At 59.9% G+C, this 9,317-nt stretch overlaps 2 protein-coding genes across 2 annotated transcripts; one reads left to right on the forward strand and one right to left on the reverse strand.

The window, feature by feature from the left end:
• Positions 1–439: 439 nt before the first annotated feature.
• On the reverse strand, positions 440–1,000 carry LOC117024588 (annexin-2 receptor-like). Its single transcript, XM_033110010.1, has one exon. The coding sequence runs from the start codon at positions 998–1,000 to the stop codon at positions 440–442; it is 561 nt and encodes a 186-aa protein (XP_032965901.1).
• Positions 1,001–8,092: 7,092 nt separating this feature from the next.
• LOC117024589 (annexin-2 receptor-like) lies at positions 8,093–8,653 on the forward strand. Its single transcript, XM_033110011.1, has one exon. It carries the CDS (start codon positions 8,093–8,095, stop codon positions 8,651–8,653), a length of 561 nt encoding a protein of 186 aa, XP_032965902.1.
• Positions 8,654–9,317: the final 664 nt, after the last annotated feature.

Below are 9,317 nucleotides of genomic sequence, written 5' to 3' on the forward strand. Positions count from 1 at the left end.
GGGACAGTTGGCTAGGCTGTTGTGTAACCACACCAAAACGCTGGCGGAAAGGCGGAGAAACGCCCCCCCCCCCTTTGAACCAGTCAGAGACACACCCACAAAACGCGGTCCCCAGCACTTCAAAATACCGGGATCCAGCAAGTGCCGGCAAGAAGCAGCTCGCCTGCTGCCCCAGAGCAACATCCGGCTGGCAAAAGTAGCCATGGACAAGCGCCGGGAGAGGCAACATCACGATACATTTTGGTTTCCTGGGCTCGTGGGCGAACAAGGAAACCGCAAGTCAAGCGTCCAGAGCTGCAAGGAGAAACTTGAGTAATGAGAGAATCAAAAACCGACCAGGCACACTCAACGGACGTCTTAAAGTATTTTTATTCGGTAAGTTAGGATCCATTTCCCGTGGAAAGTTCCCCAAAGGCTCCCGCTGCCATCTCAGGGCTCTTTAGCTCCAGGGACTGTCCCACAGCAGCCGCATCAAGGTGTAGACAGCCCGACGAATCCACTGCAGGCAGCCTGAGAAAACACTGCGCAGGCTCCACCAAGCGGCGACTGGATGTCGGCGGCGCTGTGACGCGGGCGCGCGGTCACAAGTCTCGGTGTCCTGCGAGCTGACTGCGGCGTCGGGCGTCTGGGCCTCGGGAAGGTGCTGGAACGTGGTTCCGTCTGCGCTCTCCGTCTCCCCTGCGGGTGTTCCTGGCGTCGTCTGTGTCGCCGGAGGCCAGAGGCCGGGACTGGGCCGGGCAGGGCTTGCTTCCAAGGTGCTCTGGGCTCCGGTTAAGAGTCTGAACCGCTGATAGACCGACGGCATCAGCCAAGGAGGACTGGAAAGCAGTCTCCCATCGTAATAACCGCGGTGACATGACGACTCGCCCAGTACGGGGTAGAGGGAGAGCGGCCACGGCCCAGAATCCTCGGAGCTTCGGATAGAGAGAGGCTGCGGTCTTGGCTCCTCGTCAGCGGAATCCCACGCCTCCTTCACAGCGTCGAGGAAATGCTGCTCCATCGTGGAGACCTCGGACCAGGACACAGGCGTTCGCGCCGGGGCAAGAGGCAAAGTCTGCAGCAGTACCAGCAGCCCGGGTATTTATGCTCTCCCGGCTCGTGGGCGGATGCACGCCAGAGATCGTATACCGACTAATTCAAAACGGAGTTACCTACCACGAACGACTTCAAAACGGTGCTACCAGCGACAAATTCAAGGAAATCAGTAGACGCAGGGAAATACGAAAACTGCAGAGAGCATACATCGCCCAACCACCATTCCGATGGAAAAACGTAGCAGGAGGAAAACACACCGAAAAAGAATGGAGCCCTAAGCAATCTGGACAGAGAACTAACCCCACAAAGTGAAGAGCTAGCTGCGCAGAAGACACCCAGGAAAACCCGGGACGTCGCCACTAATTTCTCTGGACTCATCAGCGATGTCGGTAGCAGCGCAGAGCCCGAGAGGGCAGTGCCTGCAGGTTGATTTCTCAAAGAGCCGTGGTTTCCTCGCGGTCTCTGAGCCGCTAATTTCTGCGGATTCTCTTCAGCGAAGACGCTAGCAACGTAGAGCCCTAGGGGATAGTGGCTTCACATTGACTTCTCGGAGACCCCACGGTAACCTGGCGGTCTCCGTGCCGCTAATTTCTCCGTTTTATCTTCTGCGATGTCGCTACCAGCCCAGAGCAGGAGAGAGCAGTGGATGTACGTTGATTTCTCGGAGACCCATAGATTGATTCCTCGCCATGTGTGCGCGGGATTTTCTCTGTTTTCACTTTACAATGGGTGATTGCTCCTTTTTCCCTTCAGCGAGAGGGGATCGCTCCGTTCTGGCTTCAGCGACCCGGGATTGCTCCGTTTTGGCGTCAGCGAGGAGCGATTGCTCCTTTTTCTATTCAGCGAAGGGAGATTTCTCCGTTTTGTCTTCAACGTTGTCGCTATCAGCGCAGAGCTGGAGAGGGCAGAGGCTGCAGGTTGACATCTCAAAGCTCCATCGTTCTCTCGCCGGGTCCGCCGCTAATTTCTCCGTTTTGTGTTCAGCGTTGGATAATCTCACCGTTTTGCTTTCAGCGATGTCGCTAGCAGCGCAGAGCCAGAAACAGCAATGGATGCACGAAGATTTCTTGGAGACCCACGCTAGCAGCGCAGAGCCAGAAACAGCAATGGATGCACGAAGATTTCTTGGAGACCCATAGTTTCCTCTCTGCGCCCTTAATTATTCGGTTTTGTCTTCAGCGACATCGCGGAGAGCGCAGAACAGGAGAGGACAATGGATGCACGTTGATTTCTTGGAGACCCATCGATACCTCGCCGTGTGTGCACTGGTAATTTCTCCGTTTTTGTTTGTGTGTGTGTGTGAGTGTGTGTGCAGAGATGGGTAATTTCTCCGTGTTTTGCGCTCAGCGACGGAGAAATCGCGCCAGGGTTGGTAAATCCCGCCAGTATTTGCGCTCAGCTGCGCGACGCGGAAATCGCGCCGTCATTTGCGCTCAGAGGTTGGGAAAAAGTGCCGGCGTTTGCGCTGAACCGCGCAGAAATCGTTCCGGAGTTTGCGCTCAGCGGCGCGGAAATCACGCTGGCGTTTTTGCTCAACAGCGCGGGTTTATGTCTGCACGCGCGGCGTTGGCGCTCAGCAGCAGGGAAATCGCGCCGTCATTTGCGCTGAACAGCGAGGAAATCGCGCCGGCGTTTGTGCTCAGCCGCGCGGTGGGGAAATCGCGCCGGCGTTTGCGCTTAGCCGCGCGGTGGGGAAATCGCGCCGCCGTTTGCGCTCAGCGGCGAGGAAATCGCGACGGGTTTGTGCTTGAGGCGCGGATATCGTGCAGACATTGCGTTCAGCGGCTCGGAATACAAGCCGGCGTTTTCGCTGAACGGTGGGGAAATCGCGCTGGCGTTTGCGCTCAGCGGCGAGGAAATCGCGACGGGTTTGTCCTTGAGGCGCGGATATCGCGCAGACATTGCGTTCAGCGGCTCGGAATACACGCCGGCGTTTTCGCTGAACGGCGAGGAAATCGCGCCGCCGTTTGCGCTCAGCGGCGCAGTGGGAAATCGCGCCGCCGTTTGCGCTCAGCGACTTGGAAATCGGGATGGGTTTGTGCTTGAGGCGCAGATATCGCGCAGACATTGCGTTCAGCGGCTGGGAGTACACGCCGGCGTTTTCGCTGAACGGCGAGGAAATGGCGCCGCCGTTTGCGCTCAGCGGCGCAGTGGGGAAATCGCGCCGCCGTTTGCGCTCAGCGACTTGGATATCGGGATGGATTTGTGCTTGAGGCGCGGATATCGCGCGGACATTGCGTTCAGCGGCTCGGAATACACGCCGGCGTTTTCGCTGAACGGCGGGGGAATCGCGCCGGCGTTTGCGCTCAGCAGCGAGGAAATCGGGATGGGTTTGTGCTTGAGGCGCGGATATCGCGCAGACATTGCGTTCAGCGGCTCGGAATACACGCCGGCGTTTTCGCTGAACGGCGAGGAAATCGCGCCGCCGTTAGCGCTCAGCTGCATGGCAGTGATATCGCGCCAGCGTTTGCATTCCGCGGCGTGGCAACCACGCCAGAGTTTAGGCTCACGGGCGCGGAAATCGCGCCGGTATTTGCGCTCCGCGGCGGGGAAATGGCGCCAGGGTTTGCGCTAAGAAGCGCGGCGCGGAAATCTTGCAGGCATTTGCGCTCAGCGGCGCGGGAATCGCGCCGGCGTTTGCACTCCGCGGTGGGGAAATCGCGCCGCCGTTTGCGCTCAGCGGCGCAGTGGGGAAATCGCGCCGCCGTTTGCGCTCAGCGGCTTGGAAATCGGGATGGGTTTGTGCTTGAGGCGCAGATATCGCGCAGACATTGCGTTCAGCGGCTGGGAGTACACGCCGGCGTTTTCGCTGAACGGCGGGGAAATCGCGCCGCCGTTTGCGATCAGCGGCTTGGAAATCGGGATGGGTTTGTGCTTGAGGCGCGGATATCGCGCGGACATTGCGTTCAGCGGCTGGGAATACACGCCGGCGTTTTCGCTGAACGGCGGGGGAATCGCGCCGCCGTTTGCGCTCAGCGGCTTGGAAATCGGGATGGGTTTGTGCTTGAGGCGCAGATATCGCGCAGACATTGCGTTCAGCGGCTCGGAATACACGCCGGCGTTTTCGCTGAACGGCGAGGAAATCGCGCCGCCGTTAGCGCTCAGCTGCATGGCAGTGATATCGCGCCAGCGTTTGCATTCCGCGGCGTGGCAACCACGCCAGAGTTTAGGCTCACGGGCGCGGAAATCGCGCCGGTATTTGCGCTCCGCGGCGGGGAAATGGCGCCAGGGTTTGCGCTAAGAAGCGCGGCGCGGAAATCTTGCAGGCATTTGCGCTCAGCGGCGCGGGAATCGCGCCGGCGTTTGCACTCCGCGGTGGGGAAATCGCGCCGCCGTTTGCGCTCAGCGGCGCAGTGGGGAAATCGCGCCGCCGTTTGCGCTCAGCGGCTTGGAAATCGGGATGGGTTTGTGCTTGAGGCGCAGATATCGCGCAGACATTGCGTTCAGCGGCTGGGAGTACACGCCGGCGTTTTCGCTGAACGGCGGGGAAATCGCGCCGCCGTTTGCGATCAGCGGCTTGGAAATCGGGATGGGTTTGTGCTTGAGGCGCGGATATCGCGCGGACATTGCGTTCAGCGGCTGGGAATACACGCCGGCGTTTTCGCTGAACGGCGGGGGAATCGCGCCGCCGTTTGCGCTCAGCGGCTTGGAAATCGGGATGGGTTTGTGCTTGAGGCGCAGATATCGCGCAGACATTGCGTTCAGCGGCTCGGAATACACGCCGGCGTTTTCGCTGAACGGCGAGGAAATCGCGCCGCCGTTAGCGCTCAGCTGCATGGCAGTGATATCGCGCCAGCGTTTGCATTCCGCGGCGTGGCAACCACGCCAGAGTTTAGGCTCACGGGCGCGGAAATCGCGCCGGTATTTGCGCTCCGCGGCGGGGAAATGGCGCCAGGGTTTGCGCTAAGAAGCGCGGCGCGGAAATCTGGCAGGCATTTGCGCTCAGCGGCGCGGGAATCGCGCCGGCGTTTGCACTCCGCGGTGGGGAAATCGCGCCGCCGTTTGCGCTCAGCGGCGCAGTGGGGAAATCGCGCCGCCGTTTGCGCTCAGCGGCTTGGAAATCGGGATGGGTTTGTGCTTGAGGCGCAGATATCGCGCAGACATTGCGTTCAGCGGCTGGGAGTACACGCCGGCGTTTTCGCTGAACGGCGGGGAAATCGCGCCGCCGTTTGCGATCAGCGGCTTGGAAATCGGGATGGGTTTGTGCTTGAGGCGCAGATATCGCGCAGACATTGCGTTCAGCGGCTGGGAGTACACGCCGGCGTTTTCGCTGAACGGCGGGGAAATCGCGCCGCCGTTTGCGATCAGCGGCTTGGAAATCGGGATGGGTTTGTGCTTGAGGCGCGGATATCGCGCGGACATTGCGTTCAGCGGCTGGGAATACACGCCGGCGTTTTCGCTGAACGGCGGGGGAATAGCACCGCCGTTTGCGCTCAGCGGCTTGGAAATCGGGATGGGTTTGTGCTTGAGGCGCAGATATCGCGCAGACATTGCGTTCAGCGGCTGGGAGTACACGCCGGCGTTTTCGCTGAACGGCGGGGAAATCGCGCCGCCGTTTGCGCTCAGCGGCGTGGAAATCGGGATGGGTTTGTGCTTGAGGCGCGGATATCGCGCGGACATTGCGTTCAGCGGCTGGGAATACACGCCGGCGTTTTCGCTGAACGGCGGGGGATGCGCGCCGGCGTTTGCGCTGAGCAGCGAGGAAATCGCGACGGGTTTGTGCTTGAGGCGCGGATATCGCGCAGACATTGCGTTCAGCGGCTGGGAATACACGCCGGCGTTTTCGCTGAACGGCGGGGGAATCGCGCCGGCGTTTGCGCTCAGCAGCGAGGAAATCGGGATGGGTTTGTGCTTGAGGCGCGGATATCGCGCGGACATTGCGTTCAGCGGCTGGGAATACACGCCGGCGTTTTCGCTGAACGGCGGGGGAATCGCGCCGGCGTTTGCGCTCAGCAGCGAGGAAATCGGGATGGGTTTGTGCTTGAGGCGCGGATATCGCGCGGACATTGCGTTCAGCGGCTGGGAATACACGCCGGCGTTTTCGCTGAACGGCGAGGAAATCGCGCCGCCGTTTGCGCTCAGCAGCGAGGAAATCGGGATGGGTTTGTGCTTGAGGCGCGGATACCGCGCGGACATTGCGTTCAGCGGCTGGGAATACACGCCGGCGTTTTCGCTGAACGGCGAGGAAATCGCGCCGCCGTTTGCGCTTAGCGGCGCGGTGGGGAAATGGCGCCGCGGTTTGCGCTCAGCGGCTTGGAAATCGCGCCGCCATTTGCGCTCAGCGGCGCAGTGGGGAAATCGCGCCGCCGTTTGCGCTCAGCGGCTTGGAAATCGCGCCGCCATTTGCGCTCAGCGGCTCGGAATACACGCCGGCGTTTTCGCAGAACGGCGAGGAAATCAGTGGCGCAGTTGGGAAATCGCGCTAGCGTTTGGCGGTGCAGTGGGGAAATGGCGCCGCCGTTTGCGCTCAGCGGCTTGGAAATCGCGCCGCCGTTAGCGCTCAGCTGCATGGCAGTGATATCGCGCCAGCGTTTGCACTCCGCGGCGTGGCAACCACGCCAGCGTTTAGGCTCACGGGCGCGGAAATCGCGCCGGTATTTGCGCTCCGCGGCGGGGAAATGGCGCCAGGGTTTGCGCTAAGAGGCGCGGCGCGGAAATCTTGCAGGCATTTTGCGCTCAGCGGCGCGGGAATCGCGCCGGCGTTTGCACTCCGCGGTGGGGAAATCGCGCTGGGGTTTGCGCTCCGCGGCGGGGAAATCGCGCTGGGCTCTGCGCTCCGCGACGGGGAAATGGCGCCAGGGTTTGCGCTCACCGGCGTGGAAATTGCACCGGGGTTTGTCCTTGCACTCCCGGCGTTAGCGCTCAGCGGCGCAAAAATCTCGCAGGCGTTTGCCCTCTGCGACCGGGACGTCGCACGGGCGTCTGCGCTCAGCGGCTTGGAAATCGCGCCGGCGTTTGCACTCCGCCGTGGGGAAATCGCGCTGGGGTTTGCGCTCAGCCGCGGGAAAATGGCGCCGGCGTTTTCGCTCAGCCGGGGGGGAAATCGCGCTGGGGTTTGCGCTCAGCGGCGGGAAAATGGCGCCGGCGTATGCGCTCAGCCGGGGGGAAATCTTGCTGGGGTTTGCGCTCACACGGGGTAAAGTCTCTGTTTTGTGCTCAGCGGGGGGTAGTTTCTCCGTTTTACACCCAGTGGTAATTTTTCCGTTTTGCCTTCAGCGATGTTGCTAGCAGTGCAGAACCAGAGAGCAATGGATGCACGACGATTTCTTGGAAATCCATCGTTTTCTCTCTGTTCGCCGTTTATTTCTCCGTTTTGTCTTCATCGATGTCACTGACAGCTCAGAGCAGGAGACTGCAATGGATGCGCGTTTTGATTTCTTGGAGAACCATGGATTCCTCGCCTTATGTGAACCGGTAATTCTCCGTTTTTTGTGCAGAGATGGGTTATTCCTCCGTTAGGTGTGCAGAGATGGGTAATCATCCGTTTTGTCTTCAGCGATGTCCCCAGCACAGCAGAGCCTAGAGGGCAATGGGTGCAGGTTGACTTCTCAAAGATCCACTGTGTGCTGACGGTCTCCGCATAGCTCATTTTCCCGTTTCTTCTTCAGCCTTGTCGCCAACGGCGCAGACCCGGAGAAGACAGTATCTGCGCTTCATTTTCTCTTAGAACCACGGTGTCCTGACGGTGTGTGCCCCGGTAGTCGTGCTCTACTCCTTGTAGAGTTAGTTCTCTGTCCAGATTGCTTACGGCTCCATTGCTTTTCGGTATGTTTTCCTCCTGCTACGTTTTTCCATCGGAATGGTGGTTGGGCGATATATGCTCTCTGCAGTTTTCGTATTTCCCTGCGTCTACTGAGTTCCTTGAATTTGTCGCTGGTAGCACCGTTTTGAAGTCGTTCGTAGTAGGTAACTCCGTTTTGAATTAGTCGGTATACGATCTCTGGCGTGCATCCGCCCACGAGCCGGGAGAGCATAAATACCCGGGCTGCTGGTACTGCTGCAGACTTTGCCTCTTGCCCCGGCGCGAACGCCTGTGTCCTGGTCCGAGGTCACCACGATGGAGCAGCATTTCCTCGACGCTGTGAAGGAGGCGTGGGATTCCGCTGACGAGGAGCCAAGACCGCAGCCTCTCTCTATCCGAAGCTCCGAGGATTCTGGGCCGTGGCCGCTCTCCCTCTACCCCGTACTGGGCGAGTCGTCATGTCACCGCGGTTATTACGATGGGAGACTGCTTTCCAGTCCTCCTTGGCTGATGCCGTCGGTCTATCAGCGGTTCAGACTCTTAACCGGAGCCCAGGGCACCTTGGAAGCAAGCCCTGCCCGGCCCAGTCCCGGTCTCTGGCCTCCGGCGACACAGACGACGCCAGGAACACCCGCAGGGGAGACGGAGAGCGCAGACGGAACCACGTTCCAGCACCTTCCCGAGGCCCAGACGCCCGACGCCGCAGTCAGCTCGCAGGACACCGAGACTTGTGACTGCGCGCCCGCGTCACAGCGCCGCCGACATCCAGTCGCCGCTTGGTGGAGCCTGCGCAGGGTTTTCTCAGGCTGCCTGCAGTGGATTCGTCGGGCTGTCTACACCTTGATGCGGCTGCTGTGGGACAGTCCTTGGAGCTAAAGAGCCCTGAGATGGCAGCGGGAGCCTTTGGGGAACTTTCCACGGGAAATGGATCCTAACTTACCGAATAAAAATACGTTAAGACGTCCGTTGAGTGTGCCTGGTCGGTTTTTGATTCTCTCATTCCTCACGTTTCCTCTTGCAGCTCTGGACACTTGACTTGCGGTTTCCTCGTTCGCCCACGAGCCCAGGAAACCAAAATATATCGTGATGTTGCCTCTCCTGGCGCTTGTCCATGGCTACTTTTGCCAGCCGGATGTTGCTCTGGGGCAGCAGGCGAGCTGCTTCTTGCCGGCACTTGCTGGATCCCGGTATTTTGAAGTGCTGGGGACCGCGTTTTGTGGGTGTGTCTCTGACTGGTTCAAAGGGGGGGGGCGTTTCTCCGCCTTTCCGCCAGCATTTTGGAACAGGACCAAACTTTTGGTTGAACACGAGTTTTCTTGGTCGCACTTGGGGTGGGTGGTTTCTCACAGTCCTGGTGTCTATGGCGCCGCGCGTATCATTTTCCAGGGCAACAGCTCTCGTTGCACTGAAACCGCCGATTTCTCAGCACTTTCGTTAGCAGTGGGGGTCAAGTCCCAGCTCTCAATGGCAGCACCCCTCCGTTCTCCTGTACTGACTGGGTCCTTGTACCGCTGGTTTCCCCAGACGGGTCTCGCAGTCC

Source organism: Rhinolophus ferrumequinum, chromosome 7 (genome assembly GCF_004115265.2).
Source record: "Rhinolophus ferrumequinum isolate MPI-CBG mRhiFer1 chromosome 7, mRhiFer1_v1.p, whole genome shotgun sequence".
NCBI classification, from domain to species: domain Eukaryota; kingdom Metazoa; phylum Chordata; class Mammalia; order Chiroptera; family Rhinolophidae; genus Rhinolophus; species Rhinolophus ferrumequinum.